At 41.5% G+C, this 20,594-nt stretch overlaps 2 protein-coding genes across 3 annotated transcripts in view; one reads left to right on the plus strand and one right to left on the minus strand.

The window, feature by feature from the left end:
• Positions 1-2,609, plus strand: part of OTUB2 (OTU deubiquitinase, ubiquitin aldehyde binding 2) — a 32,359-nt gene extending 29,750 nt beyond the window's left edge. For both annotated transcript variants that reach the window (XM_007472578.3, XM_007472577.3), the window contains 2 exons: positions 952-1,146; positions 2,350-2,609. In XM_007472578.3, the coding sequence (XP_007472640.1) occupies positions 952-1,146; positions 2,350-2,559 (405 nt within the window). In that variant the 3' untranslated portion in view covers positions 2,560-2,609. The remainder of the gene's footprint in view (positions 1-951; positions 1,147-2,349) is intronic.
• Positions 2,610-9,334: 6,725 nt separating this feature from the next.
• Positions 9,335-20,594, minus strand: part of DDX24 (DEAD-box helicase 24) — a 36,808-nt gene continuing 25,548 nt past the window's right edge. The window contains exons 6-9 of the mRNA XM_007472581.3: positions 19,215-19,290; positions 16,439-16,627; positions 14,872-15,001; positions 9,335-9,825 (exon numbers count right to left, since the gene is read on the minus strand). Coding sequence (XP_007472643.1) covers positions 9,581-9,825; positions 14,872-15,001; positions 16,439-16,627; positions 19,215-19,290 — 640 coding nt within the window. The 3' untranslated portion in view covers positions 9,335-9,580. The remainder of the gene's footprint in view (positions 9,826-14,871; positions 15,002-16,438; positions 16,628-19,214; positions 19,291-20,594) is intronic.

A 20,594-nucleotide genomic window follows, 5' to 3' on the forward strand; every position in this document is an offset into this window, starting at 1 on the left:
AAGTGATTATGACTTCTCAGGGGGAAAAAATGAGTCATCATTTTATACTGGAAAGAAAACTAGGCTGAAAATTAGGACCCCAGGTTGCCATTGACTTTGCCACATACTAACTCTGGGAAACAATTATAATAGCACCAATATATGACTTTAAGGTTTACAAGATTCTTTTTACATAAGATCTCATCCAATCCTTACAATAACCCTATGAAGAAAGATATTACCAACCTTATTTTACAGATAAGGAAACAATTTGAATGACTTGCTCAGAGTCATATGTCTCATAAATGTCAGAGGTAGGATCTGAATCCAGGTCCCTTGACTTCTCAAGTCTTGTTTTCAGTCATGTCAAACTCTTTGTGATCCTATTTGGGGTTTTCTTGAAAAAGATACTGGCGTGATTTGTCACCAAAGTCTCCTTCTCCAGCTCATTTGACTGAAGGAGGAAACTGAAGCAAAGAGGGTTAAGGGACTTTCCCAGGGAGATATCATAGCTAGTAAGTGTCTGAGGCCAGTTTTGAACTTAGGAAGATGGATGAGTCTTCCAGACTCCAGCCCTGGCACACTCTATTCAATGTACCACTGAGCCACCCCTGACTCCAAAGCTTAGCAGCATTCCTTTCATTATACCAAACTGCCTCTTGACTGCCCCAAGGCCTGTTTCCTCATCTGTAATTTGTGATGGTTTCTACAGTTTCTAGTGTCCTTTCCTATTCCAACATTTCTGTATCCAAAGTTTCCTTTCCATCTCAACTTCCAGGAAAGCCAGTGAGTTCCTAATTAATGAACAAATATCTAACTAGAATCAAATTTCTCCAGAACCCGGGGCTTTCTGACCATCTGGGGAATGGTTTATTCTAATTCACCATCTTGGGGACCTGAAGGAGAAAGGCCCCAGTTCAGGAATAATATGCTCTCATGTTTTCTATTTGGTCTTAACTGCCCTGGTCTTAGTTTTACAGCTTGGTCGAAATGGTGGAGAAAGATGGCTCTGTTTCCAACTTACTGAAGGTTTTCAATGACCAGAGTTTTTCAGATCGAATCGTCCAGTTCCTTAGGCTTCTCACGTCTGCCTTCATCAAGAACCGGGCAGATTTCTTCAGGCATTTCATTGATGAGGAGATGGACGTCAAAGACTTCTGTGCTCAGGTAGGTTTACCTCTCTAATAGCCATCCAGGGAGTCTCAGATCCAGCTACGTTCAGTCCCAGGCAGACCTGGGAGGATTTTAAGCTCCTTCCCCGAGCCCTCAGGACTTAAGTTCCTATCTGAGTCAGGGAGCCTGGATTTGAGTCCTGGATCAGACGCTGCCTCACTGTGCAAGCTCAAGTGGGACACTTTGTCTCTGACGATATTTAAGGTCCCTTCAAGTTCTAATATTCTCTAATAGAGATGAGAGGGCAAGAATTATCTTATTTAGACTATCTGGCACAGCGATGCAATACAAAATGCTGCATGCAGCTAAAAAATAATACCTAGAGGGCAACTGGGTGGCTCAGTGGATTGAGCGCCAGGCCTAGAGACAGGAGGTGTCCTGGGTTCAAATTTGGCTTCAGACACTTCCCAGCTGTGTGACCCTGGGCAAGTCACTTAACCCCCATTGCCTAGCCCTTACTGCTCTTCTGCCTTGGAATCAATCCACAGTATCGATTCTAAGATGGAAGGTAAGGGTTTGAAAAGGGCAAGTCATCTAACCCTTTTTGCTTCATTTTCCTCATCTGTAAAATGAGTGGGAGAAGAAAGTGGCAAACCACTCCAGTTTCTTAGCCAAAAATAACCCAAAAGGGGTCATGAAAGGTCAGATACGACTGAAATGACTAAACAACATTTATATGTCACTTACTGTGGAAATCATTATCTTGCAATAATCCTATGAGGTAGGTGCTATAATTATATACCTCACTCAAATTCAATTCATACATGAATCAAAATATTGCCCTGCCATGTCATTGGTCCTCGTGAAGGAAGAACAACAATAAATTACAGATGAGGAAACTGAAATAAACAAAGGTTAAGTGACTTGCCCAGGACCACAGAGCTAGTAATTTTGAATTCAGGTCTTCCTGACTCTAGCCCAGTACGCTATTCACTAGTATCCCTCTTTTCTGTAAAAATCAGTCCATAAAACTCTCAACTGGTTATTTCTCCCTCTCTTAGCTAGGTTTTGGCAATCCACTCTTATATTCTTACAGGGCATTAAATTCTCTCCTATGACTGGGTGGCCCTGTATTATCCGTGGAATAAAGCAAAGATAATTAATTTACCAGGAGAAACAAACCCTCAAACCCATTCCCTACTTGATGGTCTCTTGTCCTGTCTTTCTGAAAGCTGTTCTTTTCTTTGGTCCTCCCAGGAAGTGGAACCCATGGCCACGGAGTGTGACCATGTTCAAATCACTGCTCTGTCTCAGGCACTGAACATCCCTCTCCAAGTTGAGTATGTGGACGAAATGGACACCGCGCTGAACCACCATGTATTTTCCGAGGCTGCCTGCCCTTCAGTTTATCTACTTTATAAAACATCACACTACAACATACTTTATGCAGCCGATAAAGTGGGTTAATTTTAGGCCCTCCGGTGTAGAGTGTCAAACGACAGGACTACATTCTTATAGAGCTTTCTGGTTATTTTTTTTTTTATTTAGATATTTCATTAGCTAGAAGAAAATGTACAGCCTTTGGGGGCACATCACTTACAAGGTGTTCCCAGGATCTTTGTTGGGTGACATCGATTAACCAGCAGAAAAGGCTGCTTTTTACCTCATCCAGATCACCTGTCATTGACTGACTGATAACTTTAATAGTGTTTGTTTTGGCTATGGACCAAATGTTTTCCACTTCCGACTCAATTAATGGTGTCATAAAGAGAGCTTGACCAGCAGTCAGGAGACCTGGGTCTGAATCCTGGCTCTGCCCTCACTAGGAAGAATGGTCTTTTAACAAGTCATTGGCTTTCTGGAGCTCAGTATCTGCCTCTGTGAAATGGGACAGGGTGGTTGAGTAAGCAGATGGTGAAAAATCTCATTTTTCCATTTCTTGATCTTGTGTGGACTACAACTGTTCACCAAAGGCCACCCTTGCCAAGGAGACCGGGAAAATTGTTTCCCTATACAATGTGTTGAATATGAAGAGCCCCCATCGGAGCCAAACTAGTTTGAGGATCATCAGATTTAACATGGAAAGAAGGGTCACCTACCTGAGTTCTTATCCTGGGGGCTGTAAATAGATCGCAGGGAGTTTGTGAAATTTTGAAGGAGAAAGAATTTTACATCTTTTTTTTTACCAGTTTCTTACTGATATTTAGCATTTTCTTCAATTACTCTTATTCAGAGAACAGGCCTGTGAGATCTGCTAGACTTCTAAAATTATCCATTTAACAAACAAAAAAAAGATTTAGAATCCCCACACTTGTTCAAGTCTCTCATGTTATAGGTGAGAAAACTGAGGCCCAGAAAAGGGAAATGACTTGCCCAGGGTAAAAAGAGCAGAGCCAGAATGTGAACTCAGCTGGGTCTCAACTCCAAAGCCAGAGATCTTCCCACAGACTGGTGGATGGTCTGACATTACCTTTTATTTGAAGTAAATGACCAGCTGAATCAGGAGGGTCCAAGCATGCAGATACCATAGTTATGTACAAACAGAAGAAACTGGGCTTATGGTGGAATCTGCCAAACTAGACTTCCTTCCCTCTTCAAAATTGAACATATTTTGCTTTGAAAATCAGCTTTGGAGGGGGCAGCTGGGTGGCTCAGTGGATTGAGAGCCAGGCCTAGAGACAGGAGGTCCTGGGTTCAAATCTGGCCTCAGACACTTCCTAGCTGTGTGACCCTTGGCAAGCCACTTAGCCCCCATTGCCTAGCCATTAACACTCTAATGCCTTGGAACCAATACCAGTATTGATTCTAATATGGAAAGTAAGGATTTTTTTTTAAATCAGCTTTAGAATACAGTGAAGGGCTATGTTCTCACTGGGCTTCCAAAAGGCAAAGGAATCGAGTCCCCCTACTTCTATAGCCTCATCCTGAGACCTAATTAGGTTTGTTTTTAAAACCTACTTATTAGCATAATTATGGATCTTGTAGAGGCCATTCCATCCATCCCTCTTATTTTGAGGGGTTTAAACAGAAATTAAGTGACTTTTGCTCAGGGTCACACCAATAGTGTCTAGGTCATGATTTGAACCCAGGTTTTCTTAATTCTCAGTCCAGTGCCCTACATCTTTCACTATGAAACCTCTGAAATATAACCATCATTCCCAGGCAATCTTCTATCCAAGTACTAACCAGGACTAGCCCTCTTAGCTTCTGAGAAAGGAAGGAATCAGGCATATTCTTCTGGTTCTTTGTCTCTTCTTGACCAGCCTCCTTATGATTTCTGGCTTAGGAAACTGAAACAAACCAGTGAAAAGTGAAGATAAAGCAACAGATAGAGAGCTGAGCCTAAAATCAAGATCTGACTTCAAATCCATCCTCAGATACTTACTAGCTTGTGTGATCTTAGGCAAGTCACTTAACCCCTGTCTGCCTCAGTTTTCTTCAACTATAAAATGAGGATCATAATAGCACCTGCTTTCCAGGATTGTACAAATGAGAAAAATTTGTAAAATTAGCAGGTGCTAAAATAAATGCTAGTTTAAAAAGAAAAAAAAAACTTGTCAGGGTGGGTAAGAAGGAGATCAATCAACAAACCCTCCCAGAGGAGAAAGGCTGGCAATTGCATGTCTCTCAAGTTTCCTATAAATTGCAGGTAGCCCTTAGGAAAACATTGATTTGGGTTTACAGCCCCCAAGGTCAGTACAAAGAATACTAAATATGGAAGTCAGAGGCACTGAGTTCAAATTCTGACTCCTACTTTTATATCTTTAGGCCAATCACTTCCCCTCGAGACCTGTTTTCTCATCTATAAGATGAAAGGATTACACACTAGAATCTCACAGGGTTGTTACTGGTTGTTTTTTGTTTCTAATTTTACATCATATGAAATAATAATTATCAAGTTTTCTTATTCCAATCCTACTTTTTAAACTGCCAAGAAGAAAACTAGGCTGGGGGAGGTGGGAGGGTTGGTGGGGAGAGAATGGGGAACAAAGAATGAACTTGAAGACTTCAGATAGCATCAAAGGACAATTCTACACTAATTCTTAAATTTTCAGGCCTTCCTCTCTCAGGTTCCAATTCTAAAGGGATTTTCGGGATCTGTTGGTGCTATTGTTTCTGTCACTGCTTAAAAAACAAATTTACTGTTTACAAGTGTGGTGCCAAGGCTTGAATTCTTGTTTGAAAACAATGTTCTACTTTCATTAAAGACATTAGGCTTCTTAAGTAAATGAAAACGTGTTTGGATTTCACCTGGGGAGCTCAGGTTCAGTCGACATTTGCGAAATCATGACACAGGAGCTGAAATGATTGCTCTTCACAGTGAACAGGACTCTGATCCATGAATTATAAATGAAGTGCTCTACCCTGTTTTCTGGACACCCGTGCTTTGATCTGTACGTTAAAATGTTGTGGTAATGGAAGAAAACATCCTTTGATGGACTCACAGTGCCTAGCACATAGTACACTGCTTAATAAATGTTTATTACTAGCAACTGTTACTAACAAGATTCTCCAACATTATTTTTCACTGCCACAGACGAGCATTGTGTTCTGTCACCCCAGCCAAATGGAGCCAAATGATCTGGTTTATCCAATAAATACTTAATTTGCTGAAGTATTTCAAAACTCTGAACATCATTCTAATGGTTCCTTGCTTAGTCTGCGTCATCAGAAGATCTCAAAGTAGGATGATTTTCTTTTAACCTCTCACCTTCCATCTTAGAATCAATACTGTGTATTGCCTTCCAAGGCAGAAGAGCTGTAAGAGCTAGGCAATGGGGGTTAAGTGACTTGCCCAACAAGGAAGTGTCTAAGGTCAAATTTGAACCCAGGACCTCCCATCTCTAGGCCTGGCTCTCAATCCACTGAGCCACTTAGCTGCCCCTATAATTTTTTTTTAATAATGTTAGCATGTATTGGATGCAAGTTCTGTTAGAAGTTACGCTGTAAATTTAGATACAAAATCTGCATGTCACCCCTAAGGGAATGGTTGTATAGGCAGGAATAAGAGGAAAAAAAGTAGTTTTTATGTGCTTTGTCCTAGGCAGGATCATATATAAATGGTGTTCTCCCCAAAAACTTGGATGGTCTATATTTTGGAGAGCAATGTCATCTATTTGATCCTTTTTTTTTTATTCCCCAAAACATAGGAGAGAAAAAAAAAACAACCTTTTACTGCAAGTTTTATTCTTGCTTCTTAAAAATTCTTTTCTAATCCAAAGGGCTATATCTAAGTGAGAAAACAAGCTTTAGGGTTAAACAAACAAACAAAAATCAATAGCCTTAAAGGATATTTAAGCAGTTAGGTAGCATAGGTCTTCCAGCTCCTAGGTTCAAATCTGGCCTCAGACACTTCCTAACTGTGTGACCCTGGGCAAGTTACTTAACCCCCATTACCTAGCCCTCACTCTGCCTTGGAACCAATACATAGTATTGCTTCTAAGGCAGAAAGTAAGGGTTAAAAAAAGATAACAAAATTTAGGTCTTCCAACTCCCAATCCAATGCACCACTTTACCCAGCAGATGCCATTTGGGATTCTCCCAGTCTATCGCTTCTCCTCCAACACTGGCTCAGACAGATGGACTCATGCACCACATTCCATGTGATTCTGCAAAATTCTACATCCAGGTAAAATAACGTTTTCCCCTTGATTACCCCTGGGCAACAACACCCTTGCAGGTTCTCTGGTTGGTCAGTAAAAAGCTTTTTTTGGTGAGCATTCGCATTCGTCCTCATAACATTTGTCAGCAAATTGGCTATTTCTCTGTCGGGCACAGACCAGTCCTTCTGGCCTACCACATTCTCTGGACTGTTGAGGGGAATGTTGTTGACCCAGCAGCTGTTGGGTAAGGCTTGAGTTACCTGTTTGCTTCAGATCAGATAGCCTCATCATTTCATAAGCTATGTGATCAATAAATAGCCCTGGCCAGGCTTGGAGCAATCTCAAACCTCAGGGTTGCAGAGGATGTGGCCTCAGTCCAGATGGATGAAAACATGCCACTTTGGGTAAACATCTCCCCAGCTGGTAAGCAGGCTTAGAACTGCATTTGCCACACGTCGTGAGGCCCGCACCTAGCCTCGTAGGGGGTAAGTTGATTTTTGAATGCCTGTCCCCATTTTTCCGTGTCTGAATAATGCTACTGGGCTGCCTAGTGAATCATTTGTGTGTTAGAGAAAGCATCAGATGCTCACTACTTATACAACGAGCCCACACCAGGAAACAATCTGGGTCATTTACAGTCTCTCAGTAAGGGTCTAGCTTAGTATCCTAGGGTAACAGGGCCATGAATCAAGAGGCATCTGAGTCTGGGCTCTATCACTTGCTCACTGGCTCTGTGACCTTCAGAAAATCACTTCACCATTCTGGGCCTGTTTATAAAAGCTCCATCATTGTTGCTAAGGTCACCATCATAGCGACTGTTTCTAAGGCTTGGCTAGACAATGCTACTCTCACTCCGATGAATGCATGGTACCAGAGTCACTGGCAAAAGGCACCATGGAAAAGGAGAAAGGATGCTGGACTTGTAATCAGAAACCTCAGGGTCTAATCTGAACACCACTAATTATTGGTTGTGGGACCTCTGGCAGGGTGATGGCTTCATTACTTATCTCAATAGGCTATTACAAGGATCTTGTAAGGTAAAGGATGGGAAAAGGTTTATGAAGATGCCTTTATATGTCAAAATACCTACACCAGAAGCCCTTCCTCTTCAGTTCCCTCAAGGAACTTGCCATCTAATAGAATGACAATGCATTCAAAGACACTAGGGGGGAAGGGGGGAAGGCTTGGGGGAATGATGCAATCCTGCAGCCAAGTGGGGAAAGGATGAGATCAGCTGCCCAGGGACCGCCTTAAATGGAGGATCCACCCTTTAAAAAAAAAAAACCCTTATCTTTTGTCTTAATAAATTCTAAGACAAAAGAATAGCAAAAGCTAGCTAATTGGGGTCAAGTGAGTTGCCCAGGGTCACCCAAAAGTGTCTTGAGGCCATATTTTAACCAGGGAACTCCCCCTCCAGGCCTGGCTCTCCATTTACTGAGCCACCAAGCTGCCCACACACTTAGTCTTTATTTTTTTAAACCCTTACCTTCCATCTTAGAATCAATATTGTGTATTGGTTCGAAGCCAGAAGAGAAGAAAGAGCTAGGCAATGAGGGTTAGGTGACTTGCCCAGGATCATATGCCTAGGACGTGTAATATGTCTGAGACTACATTTGAACACAGGACCTCCCAACTGCAGGTCTGGCACTCAATCCACTGTGCCATGTAGCTGCCCCCTCCACTCTCTCTTAATCAGTGGAATGAAGGGGTCCTGGGGCAGGGATTACTGACAAGGTGTGAGTGTCAAGTCAAAGTAATCTCAAAGAAGATGATTTTCTGGAGACTAATGAAATCCAGGAGAGAAGCAGGTGGGAAATGATGCGATGGTCCCCTGGGTTGCAGGGTAAAAGCACTTTGTAAACTATAAAGGGCTATATAAATTTGGATTACTGTGTTGTAGTGGAAGACCTGGATTTGAGTTCCATCTTTGGAGCCATGCTGGCCACATCTTGGCATGTCCATTAATTTCTCAGTGTCGAAGCCAACTCTAAGAAGGCAAGTTGCAAAAGTTATTGTTCTACAATAACATTAGAACTTTCCTGGCAGGCAGCCAGATGGCTCAGGGAATTGAGAGCCAGGCCTGGAGATCTTCTACCTTGAAACCAATACACAGTATTGATTCTAAGATGGAAAATAAAGCTTTCATTTATTTATTTATTTAAAATTTCCTGGCTGGAAGTTCCCTCCACCAGTGAAATCATCGGTTTAGATGAAAAAACCCTCACTTTCTATCAGTAACAGCCCTTAAGACAACAGAGTAAGGGCTAGAAGTGTCTGGTGCTAGATATGAACCCAAGACCTCCTAACTCCAGGCCTGGCACTCTATCCACAGTGCCACCTACATGCCCCTAATTTTCTTTTTAATAAGGAATTATGGATTTAGAATCAAAGGACCTTCATTCAAATCACTGTTTTGCTACTTACATCTACTTTGCTACTTACATAACTTTCGACACATCACCTAACTCCTCTGGGCCTTGGTCTTTTTATCTGTAAAACGAGGAAGGAGGACTCTAAGGTTCCTTCTAGCTCTAAAACTACAAGCCTAAGAGATCCTGGTATTAATAAAGTCCACCCAATCTTGGATCCTTGCAATTGTCCTATTTCAACTTCCAGCTAAAAAATTCATGACAACAATCTCCATTAAGGCCAGGGTTTTTAATTTTTTTAAAAACCTCCCCATACATGTTAAAGATGCAATAGCATCAGGATAATGAGGGCAAGGAGCAACTTATGCTAGATGCTCTAACTGCATGCTGGATTGTTTTTCCTGTAGTGAGAAGAGGTGAGGGGGACATTGCTATCCCCACAAGCATAATGGTGAAGAAGAGAGATGCACAAAGGCACCACGCTATTGTCACCAACAAGCCTTGGTCTGTCCAAAGTTAATTTGTACTCATGATTAGTTGTTTCTTCTTTCTCTTCTTCTTCTGTTTGGATACGGTGCTCAGAGCAGATTCAGCAGTGTGTACAGGCATCTCGGGTAGCGTCAGCTTTCCAAACTGTGTCGGATACTTGGTCTTCATGAGGTTTTTAAATACAGGTTGGGAAAGCAGATGTTTTAACTGTTTTTTCATGCCCTTCATCATCCTTTGTTTCTGACTCTCTTCTTGTTCACTATGCCTTCCTCCTTGGAAAACAACACATTAAATAGGGTTATTTATCTATTAATGGGAATTTTTAGAAATCTTCCCCCTACACCCCCTTCCCACAAGGATATTTTCACAAATTTGGCACTCTTTTGGGTGGCAGAGTACAAAAGAAGCTTAGTATTATCCTTGTGTGCTTGATGGGAAAAACAAAGGTTTGCTGACTACTTGGCTAAAAATCCCTCCAGAGAGATGATGCTTTGAATGTTAGTCCAACAACCAAACGCCTGTTTCTATACACAGATCAAGTATGCTCAACTTATACCGCACAAACGAAAAGGAGGAGGCAAGCAGAATGCTTCAGAGAAACATCTTAGGGCTAGTTTCTCCAAGTCACACAAGCAATCAGAGTTACATCCATCTGTTTCTAATCATTCTCTAACCTAAGAGCCTCCCACATACCCGCTAATGTGGGGGCCTTCCATGTCCACACTAGTACATATATTAAAAACCGGGCTGGTGGATTAAACTATATATGACCCTTATGGCTCATTCTGGTTCTAAAATTTCATAGTTTAAGGCTCCTTTGAGCTCTAATATCCTACATTCTAACTGTCTGTGTTTTAAGGTCCTTTCCCACTTAACCTGTAACTTGGGGCAGTTGGGTATCTCAGTGGATTGAGAGCTAGACCTAGAGATGGAAGGTCCTAGGTTCAAATCTGGCCTCAGACACTTCCTAGCTGTGTGACCCTGGGCAAGTCACTTGACCCCCATTGCCTAGCCCTTACCACTCTTCTGCCTTAGAGTCAATGCACAGTATTGATTCTAAGGTGGAAACTATGAGTTAAAAACAAAAACAACCCTATAACTCAATGGACCCAGTCCAAGCAAAGTCTTTAATGAATGTATAGATGCTTTCCTTTATGATAATATTTCATTTCTAACAGAGGCCCATAGGAAAGGCTCTGAGAAGAGTGCTATCACTCACTTTTAGTGAAATGTCTTACTAAACTGAAGGAGCTTGAATGAGGATTGAAAAATACCATTTTTCACTTCATTTCATCATGGGCTTTTATTGTTGTGATGTGTCTTCTTCCACAACATGACAAGTATGGAAATGTGTTTTCAATGAAAGCACATATATAATCTATATCAAAAATGCTTACCATTTCAGGGAGGGGGGTGATGAAGGGGAGGGAATTTGGAACTCAAAATTATAGAAAACAAATCTTAAAAACTATTTTTATATGTAATTGACAAAAAATATTACTGAATTTAAAAAATATCTCTTAAGGAAAGAAGTCCTGGTCTACACAAAACCTTTCCTGATCCCCAATTTATTTGCCTTTATTTTTATGTATGAGTTGTCTCCACAATAGAATGTAAGCTCCCTGAAAACAAGACCCTTTTCATTCTTTTTGTCCTCAGAACCCAATAGTATGCAGCATATGATGCTCACTTAATATTTATTGACTGCCCGACAGTGATAAAACTGACAAAACAGAACTGACAAGACTCAATGACTGGTCAGAGCCAGGAGCTGATTAAGAGGAGAGTGACTGAAGTTTCCAACTTGGGCAACTTGGAGGATGGGAATGCCCTCCACAAAAAGTGAGGAGTCTGGAGGAGGGGCAGGTTGGGAAAGAAAAAGAGTTCCGTTTTGGCTACATGGCATTAACATGAGAGGATAGTTTGGTAAGACACCCTTGGCAATCTGTGCACTGGGATCTGTTGACTCATCATGCGAAAGAGACAACACACACCCGCTAACTTTCCACTGAGATGTTTCACAAAAGGTAAAGGGAGGCTACAGGCTACATCATACCGCTGTCCTCATACCTTACTATCCTTCACTAAGTGTACCCATCATTCCATGCTTAAGCACAATGGCTTGGAAATAGTGATTAATAAATGTCTGTTGCCTTGCTTAAATATAGATTCTTGGAAGAAATTTGTCTAAAAATGGTCACCCACGGGGTAGATAAGATTGGTAAGAAAAGTATATAGAAGAAACATCTAATTATAAAGAGAGGTTAGGATGATTGCTTCAGAAATGGCAAGGCCACATGGACAATAGAAGGATGGAAGGGACTTGGGTTGTGGGTAGCAGCAGGGAAGGAGCCAGTTGATTAAGGAGAAATTTAAGATGAAAGATAATCAAAGAGGCAGGCTCATAAGGGGAAAGGACGGGACAGATAACTAGTAAAGGAGATGTCCCTGGGGCCACTGGATGGCTCAGTGGATTTAGAACTGGGCCTAGAGACTAGAGCTGGGAGGGCCTGGATTCAGATCTGGCCTCAGACAATTCCTAGCTGTGTGACCCTGGGCAAGTCACTTAATGTCAACTACCACACCCTTAATGTTCTTCTGCCTTGGAACCAAAACACAGTATTAATCTCTAAGAGATGGTATGGGTTTATTTTTTTATTTTTTATTAATTTTTATTTTTAAATATTTTTAAATAGTTAAATATTTTTCCTTCTTTACATGATTCATTTTCTTTCCTTCTCCTCTTCCCTCCTCCCTCCCAGAGCCAAAAAGCAATTCCACTGGGTTGTACAAATTATTTCTTGATACCTATTTCCATATTATTCTTTTTTGCTATAGAGCCATCTTTTAAATGTCACATGCCCATATATATTCCTGAGTTATACATTTATTATCACTCAAATCCTATTTCCATATTATTCATTTTCATAGTAATCTTTTAAAACCACAACCCCAACTTGAACATAAAGAAGGAAACTATAAGTAAATTATGTGAAAACAGAATAGTATACATGTCAGACCTTTGGGAAAGGAAAGATTTTTAAACCAAGCAAGACTTAGAAAGTCACAAAATGTAAAATAAATAATTTTGATTACATCAAATTAAAAAGGTTTTGTACAAACAAAACCAATGTAACCAAAATTAGAAGGGAAGTAACAAACTGGGAAACAATCTTCATAACAAAAACCTCTGACAAAGGTCTAATTACTCAAATTTACAAAGAGCTAAATCAATTATACAAAAAAATCAAGCCATTCTCCAATTGATAAATGGGCAAGGGACATGAATAGGCAATTTTCAGTCAAAGAAATCAAAACTATTAATAAGCACATGAAAAAGTGTTCTAAATCTCTTATAATCAGAGATGCAAATCAAAATAACTCTGAGGTATCACCTCACACTTAGCAGATTGGCTAATATGACAGCAACAGAAAGTAATGAATGCTGGAGGGGATGTGGCAAAGTAGGGACATTAAGGCATTGCTGGTGGGGTTGTGAATTGATCCAACCATTCTGGAGGGCAATTTGGAACTATGCCCAAAGGGCAATAAAAGACTGTCTGCCCTTTGATCCAGCCATAGCACTGCTGGGTTTATACCCCAAAGAGATAATAAGGAAAAAGACTTGTACAAGAATATTCATAGCTGCACTCTTTGTGGTGACAAAAAATTGGAAAATGAGGGGATGCCCTTCAATTAGGGAATGGCTGAACAAATTGTGGTATCTATTGGTGATGGAATACTATTGTGCTCAAAGGAATAATAAAGTGGAAAAATTCCATGGGGACTGGAACAACCTCCAGGAAGTGATACAGAGCAAAAGCAGAACCCGGAGAACATTGCACACAGAGACTGATACACAGTGGTACAATCGAATGTAATGGACTTCTCCATTAGTGGCAATGAATGCAGTGATCCAGAACAACTCAGAGGGATTTATGATAAAGAACATTATCCACATTCAGAGGAAAAACTGGGGGAGTAGAAACAGAAGAAAAACAACTGCTTGATTACATGGATCGAGGGGATATGGTTGGGGATGTAGACTCTAAATGAATATCCTAGTGCAAACACCAACAACATGGAAATGGGTTCTGATCAAGGACACATGTAATACCCAGTGGAATTGCACATCGACCACGGGAGGGGCGGGGGGAGGGGAGGAAAAGAATATGATTCTTGTGACCAAGGAATAATGTTTGAAATTGACCAAATAAAATTTTTTTTTAATTTTTTTTAAATTTTAAAAAATTTAAAAAAAAATTAAGTGAAACACTGTGGACCAATCAAATGCAATAGGCTCTGCTATTAATAGCAATGCAATGATCAAGAACAATCCAGAGGGACTTTTAAGAAAGAACGCTATCCACATCCAGAGGAAGAACTGTGGGAGTAGAAATGCAAAAGAAAAAACATATGATTGATTTATCAAGCAGTTCAATGAACAGATGATGGGGGAGGGGGTTGATTTTAAAAGATCACTCTATTACAAATATGAATAATATAGAAATAGGGTTTGAGTAATAATACATGTATAACCCAGTGGAATTACTTGTCAGCTCCAAGAGGGAGGGAACATGAAACATAACCATGGAAAAATATTCTAAATAAATAAATTTTAAAAAAATAAAAAATAAAAGCACAACCCCACATCCTATATTCATACAAACACGTGATAAGTCGGATTTTTCTTCTGTGCTTCTATACCCAGTTCTTTCTCTAGATGTGGAAAGCATTCTTTCTCACAGGTGCCTCAGAGTTGTCCAGGATCACTGCATTGCTTTTAGTAACAAAGTCAATCCCATTTGATCACCCCACAATGTTTCAATTACTGTGTACAAGTTCTCCTGTGAACCCACATCTTTTAGACTCTACACCCAACACTCTATCCACTGCCCCAGCAAACCTTATGCTGAGCTCTAGAAAACCCAGATTCTAGTCTCAGTCCTGAAGAGTTGCTGTGTCACCTTGGATTCATCACTTCCCTTTGCGGGGCCCTCCCTTTTCAATTTTTCCTTTGTAAAATAAAGAGGTTATATCTAAAAAGTGCTTCCTGCTGGCACCATGTTTTGGTGCTCTATTACCTGACCATCTTCCACTCGTGCTAGAACTAAGCTGCTCTGGGCCATCAGCCTGACCTTTTCCATCCCTCTCCCCAACAAGCATTTCTGAGATTTCACATTCTCTTCTTGTTTTAGCCCAGACATAGCTGCAAAGAAAGGCAGCCACCGAGTCCCTTTATGTTTACCTTCCCTCCTCATCTAGCCAGGCCCTACCAGACAAAAGTCTCATCATGCACCCCAAGGCCCTCCACTTGCCTATGAAGACATCATCGTCCAGGTCTATTTCAAGAGCGTCGGCAGCTTGCTGGAACCAGGCATTGTGCTGCTTTGCTCGGCTATTGTAGTATTCCTCCTTCTCAATCTGGCGTGCTAAATTTACTCGTTCCTGCAATAAAGCACAGGCAATTTTCACACTGGCACCAAATACTTGGTTTATTATGCAGCACATCTTGCTGGCCTCGCACTTTCAAAAGCTTTCAGAAGCAGTGGTCAGCCAAGGGCATCTCAGGACGCATCAAAGGGCATCTTAAGTTAAGCAAAGCCAGAACAAAGTAGCACAGAGGCGGAAGGCAGGCAGGCACACACACCTATAGAACATGAAAGCTACAAGGGAATGACAACATAGAATGCACATATAGGTTTATTTGGCATATGCTTATAGTCTGTTTTCTCAATGTGATTCAAGGGACAGAGCAGAGCACTGGACCTGGAGTCAGGAAGACTCCAAATTCAAATAGAGTCTCCAACCTTACTAGCTCTGTGACCCTGGGTAAGCCACTTAACTTCTGCCTAGGTTTCCTCATCTGTAAAATGGGGATAATAACAATACCTTCTTTTCAGGATTGCTGTGAAGATCATGTGAGATAATACTTGTAAAGCAGTTACCACACTGCCTGGCACATAGTAAGTACTATATATAAATGTTAGCTAGTAGTGATGGTGGTGGTATTGGTAGTCATAGTGGTAGTTGTAGTAATAGTAGTAGTAGTAGTAGTAGTAGTAGTAGTAGTAGTAGTAGTAGTAGTAGTAGTAATAGGAGGAGGAGGAGGAGTAATAGTAGGAGTAGCAATAGTAGTAGTAATAATAGTAGTTATATAGTAATAATAGTAGTGGTAATAATAATAGTAGTAGTAATTGTAATAATAGTATTAGTAACTGTAATAATAGTAGTAATAGTAGTAGTAATAATATTATGAGTATATGAAAAACCCTACATAGCAATAGTAGTAGTAATAATAATATTGTGAGTACATTAAAGTCCTAAGTAGTAATAACATCAGTATATGAAAGTCCTGTGTGGGTGCAGCTGGGTCACTCAGTGGATCTAGATTCAAATCTGATGACTACTACATGACCCTTACAGCTCTTCTGCCTTAGAACTGATACATGTATTGATTCTCAGATGAAAGGTAAGGGTTTAAAAAAAGGCCTATGTAGTAGTAGTAACAATAATCATAAAGATAATAATGGCTAACATTTACATGGCCCTTGCTATGTGCCGGGCACTGTGCTAAGTGCTTCATAATTGTCTCATTTGACCCTCATGACAACCCTGGGAGGTGGGAGCTGATTATCCTCACTTTGCAAATAAAGAAAACGACTTGAGCTGCTGTAATTAGTAAACATTAGAACATATTGCTTCTCTGTTAGCTACCCATAACTGAAGGAACTGCTATCTAATCTCTAACTTAATGACAGAAACCAATAATATAAGGAAAAAGTTGTATTTTAAGCAGAGGAATATTTCAGTCTAAGATTTTCTTGGTTTAGTGTTTGAGGGTTTTGGGGGGGGGGGTAGGATGATCCTTTTATTTTTTTTTACCTTGATTGCTTTCATGCATTTTATTTCAATGGGGAATAACGGAATCTCCTCATTCTTCTCCAGGGTCTTGTAAATCTTCTTGAAATTGATCATATCATCTGGTCCAATTAGGAGCAAACTAAGACCTTCCTTAGCCGCTCGAGCCGTTCGGCCACTCCGATGGACATATATCTCTGAGGTTCGAGGGACCTTCAAAACAGATCAACATTCAAGACACTTAGGAGTGGGATCAGAAGATGCTTCTATGAAGGAGAGCAGTGATCTTGGGAAGGTGGAGTACTTAAGACTCTTCTGGTGAAAAATATACAGTCTGGGAAAAGTCTTTGCTACAGTCAAAGATAAGACAGCAAAATAACAGCTTCTGTTTGTACATTATATATGGTACAAGAAGCACCACAGTGAAGGGAGAGAGTGCACCAAGGACTGGATCCAGGTCCCACTTTTGATCCATGCCCTGAGCAAGACACTCACCTCTCAACAGTCTAAGAAGTTGCAGAGAATGTGCTGCCCTGCATTGGGAAAGGCAGCTCCGTCCCCTGAAAGGTCTAGCCCCATCCCTATATTTGTATTATGCTTTTTATGGTTTCTGTCACTAAAGCTCTTCTCTGATGCCTTCTTGAGGCTCTGAGGTGACTCTGAGCTCCTGCAGTACCTCTCACATTCTGACAAGTACATAGCATGGTGGGCAGGCCCAGTAGCAGACTGTGTCCATTGTCTGAATTATCAGCCTAGTAATAATAGAGGAAGCAGCTAAGTGGTGCAGTGGATAGAGCTGGGCCTGAAATCAAGAAGAACTGAGTTCAAATCCAGCCTCAGATACTTATTATGTGACCCCAGCCAAGTCAGTTAACCCTGTTTGCTTCAGTTTCTTCATTTGTAAAACAGGCTGGAGAAGGAAATGGCAAACTGCTCCAATGTCTTTTCCAAGAAAACGCCAACTAGTGTCCCAAAGAGTGGGACATGACTGAACTACAATTATGAAAAGACTATCAGCCCCCACAAGATGAGGAATTTTCAGCCACGACTCTCCAAGCCCACCTACCATGGCATAAGAGATGGGAACAGGTAGAAAGAGTCACCACAATTACAAAATCCTAGATCCCTGAAGTCTCTATGCAACTTATCTGCATGGTGAATGACTCTTACACATATGGTATCTCTTATCCTCTGAGGGGTGGGAGAGAGGGATGTCCCCCCCTTTTTTTTGGCCAAGTTTTACTTTATTCAAAAGATGAAACACTCTTCAGTCTTTTTTTGGAGGGCCCCTTCCATTACCAAACCCTGCTTGATGCTTGTAATGCCATTTCACTGCTGGACAAGCTTTTCTTAACAGAAAGCCAAGACTCATGTGACCCTGAGAACAGAGGCAGGCTGGTGGCTCAGCCCCACTGGTTCCTGTCACGCACTTCCAACCACTGAGGAGGAAACAGAAGGAAGTACCTCTTCCAGGAGAGAGAGCTGGACTCAAACCCAGGTTTTCTGACACTCGCTTTGCCCTGCAGTGCATTGTCTTGAACCACAGTGTACTGATCTAAATGAATGTGAGGCTATGGAAGGTTTTTTTTTTTAAATAATCTATTTAAGCTCTTAAGAGTCCTGGAGCTGATCTCACTTCTACAGTTACTGGAATTGTATAGCCACAAGAGCACTAAAATGTTTTGCCCTACAGATATATTCTTTGATATTAGCAAAGTTCAGACTAAAGAAGAAAAGAAGAAAAAAATCTGTCCCTTGCTGTAGTTAGTTACTGTGTGGCCATGGACAAGCCCCAAGGTTTCAATGTCCTCCCAGAATCAGATAATAAATCATCATCCTTTCTACATCACAGGAACTCAGGTTAACAATTAACATGTTAATAAAGTTAACAAAGTTCCTTCTATCACTAAAAGTCTGTCGTCAGAGGAAGTGAATACAGAAATATATTCTTGGAGCTGCAATAGACCTTAAAGATCATTTCTTTCAATCTCATCATTTTAAAGATGAAGATGACAATAGGAAGAAACCTGAAGGATGACTCCATTCAACCTTCTGCATAGGGAAAGAAATCCTCTCAACAGCAGGTATGGGAAGTCATTGTCTCTACTCAACACCTCCAGCAACAGAGAACTCACTAAGAGTGGCTGACTCCCTGGAGCTCAAGCTGCTCCCCCAGATGCCCAACCTCATTGGCATTACAAATGTCTCCACTGGTGGTGGTGACAATGATGATGGTAATGGTGGTGGTGGTGGTGGTGGTTTTATGGTGATAGTAGTGATAGTGGTAGTAGTAATAACAGTGATAATTGCAGTAATAGTGAAAATAACAGTAGTAACTGGTGGTGGTGATAAAGTAGTGGTAGTGATAATAGTTTTGATAGTAGAGTAATAGATGTGATAGTAGTAGTGATGGTAGTAGTAGTACTAGTAATGACAGTGGTGGTAGTAGTAGTGATGATAGAACAATTATAGTACTGAGGATGGGCCTTTTATTTCCCTAATGCAGGGTTGGGAATCACCATCCCACAAATGCCCCAAAGTATTATTTGTTTAGTCATTTCAGTCACAGACACCACTTCATGACCCCAGTTGGGGCCTTCTTGGCAAAGATACTGGAGGTTTGCCATTTCCTTCTCCAGCTCATTTTTACAGGATGAGGAAACTGAGTCAAATCGGGTAAAGTGGCTTCCCCAGGGTCAGCCAGCTAGCAAGCATCTGAAATCAGCAAGATGAGTCTTTTGACTCTAAGTCCAGCCCTCTGTCTCCTGCCACCCTCCCAGCCTTCCCCAAATACACACACCTGATAATGGATGACGTGCTGAACATCTGGAATATCCAAGCCCCGCGCAGCCACATCTGTTGATAGGAGAACAGCACTGTGGGGGAAAGAGCAGTCATTCAGAACTGCTGAGAATGAACACTCCCTCCTGCTGGGAGGTCCCTGGGAGAGAAACAGTCCTGTGTGTGCTTCAGGATGTGGTATGGCATCTGAGGCCACAGGAGGACCCAGAGAAGGGCCCTTCTTAAGGGTTAGACTAGCTTCTCTCATCTCCTCAGCTGCAGAGGAGACCACCCAGCTCTACAGTTCTCTCCCACATGAGCATTCAGACCAATACTGGCACAAATGTGTGCCATTCTGAAAGTCGTTCCCACTTCTGGGTCAAAGACCATGCTGAGGGTAGACTCGTCTAACATCTTACACTCTTAACCTCCCTCTGGGCTCTAATGCACCATGTTTTTATTTATGAATGAATAAACTATTTGCCACAAAGAGCCATCCACTGATCCAGTGTCCCCCCTGCCCCCAGGAACGACACAGGCTGTTCTGAGCCCTTTCTTTGGAGCCAAGGGCTGGGAATCTGAGGCTCTGTAGGTTACTCCTGTCCTTCCCCATCCCTCGCCAGGCCCACAGCGCCCTACTACTAGGGAGGAATCTGCCAGGCATCATAGCCATGACAGACACATTCTAGTGCCCATGGACTCAATGCCACTCCACAGGCTGTAGATATGAAGTCAACCCCAACGCCATGAGAGCTCGACTAGACTGAAAAGCATTCTCTCTATGTGCTGGATAAACCCTCACAATGAGTCAATCCTTGTTCAGTCAGGTTACAAGGGCTGAAAGGTCACTGAAGGGGTGGCTAGATGGCTCAATGGATTGAGAGCCAGGCCCAGACATGGGGAAGTCCTGGGTTCAAATCTAGCCTCAGATGCTTCCTAGCTGGGTGACCACGGACAAGGCCCTTACCCTCCACTGCCCAGCCCTTACCAAGCTTCTGCCTTGGAACTGTAATATATGGTTGTTAGAGGATGGAATTCGATATTATAATGTAGGGTCAATATCAGAAGACTAACTATTGAGAAGGCCAGCTGTGGCTGACAGGCCCAGTCCAAGCAGAGCCTGTCCTGAGGTAACAAAAACAGACTACTATATAACTGGGACAGATTGTTGGATTTGTTATTCTACAGAAGGTGAAAAAGGGATATGGATAAATCTAAACTATGAACAACTACCTAAAACTCCTCCAGATCTTAATATCCTATAACCAGGAGTCTTCTTGGATTCAAACTACTCTGAACTGCCCAGCTGTGTAAAGACCCAGATCCTAATGTAAATAGACCTTCACTAACCAAAACCAACCCCCCTTTTGGTGATATTAGAGGTAGTGAATTTGGCAGT

The sequence above is a fragment of the Monodelphis domestica genome, chromosome 1, assembly GCF_027887165.1.
Source record: "Monodelphis domestica isolate mMonDom1 chromosome 1, mMonDom1.pri, whole genome shotgun sequence".
Classification (NCBI taxonomy): domain Eukaryota; kingdom Metazoa; phylum Chordata; class Mammalia; order Didelphimorphia; family Didelphidae; genus Monodelphis; species Monodelphis domestica.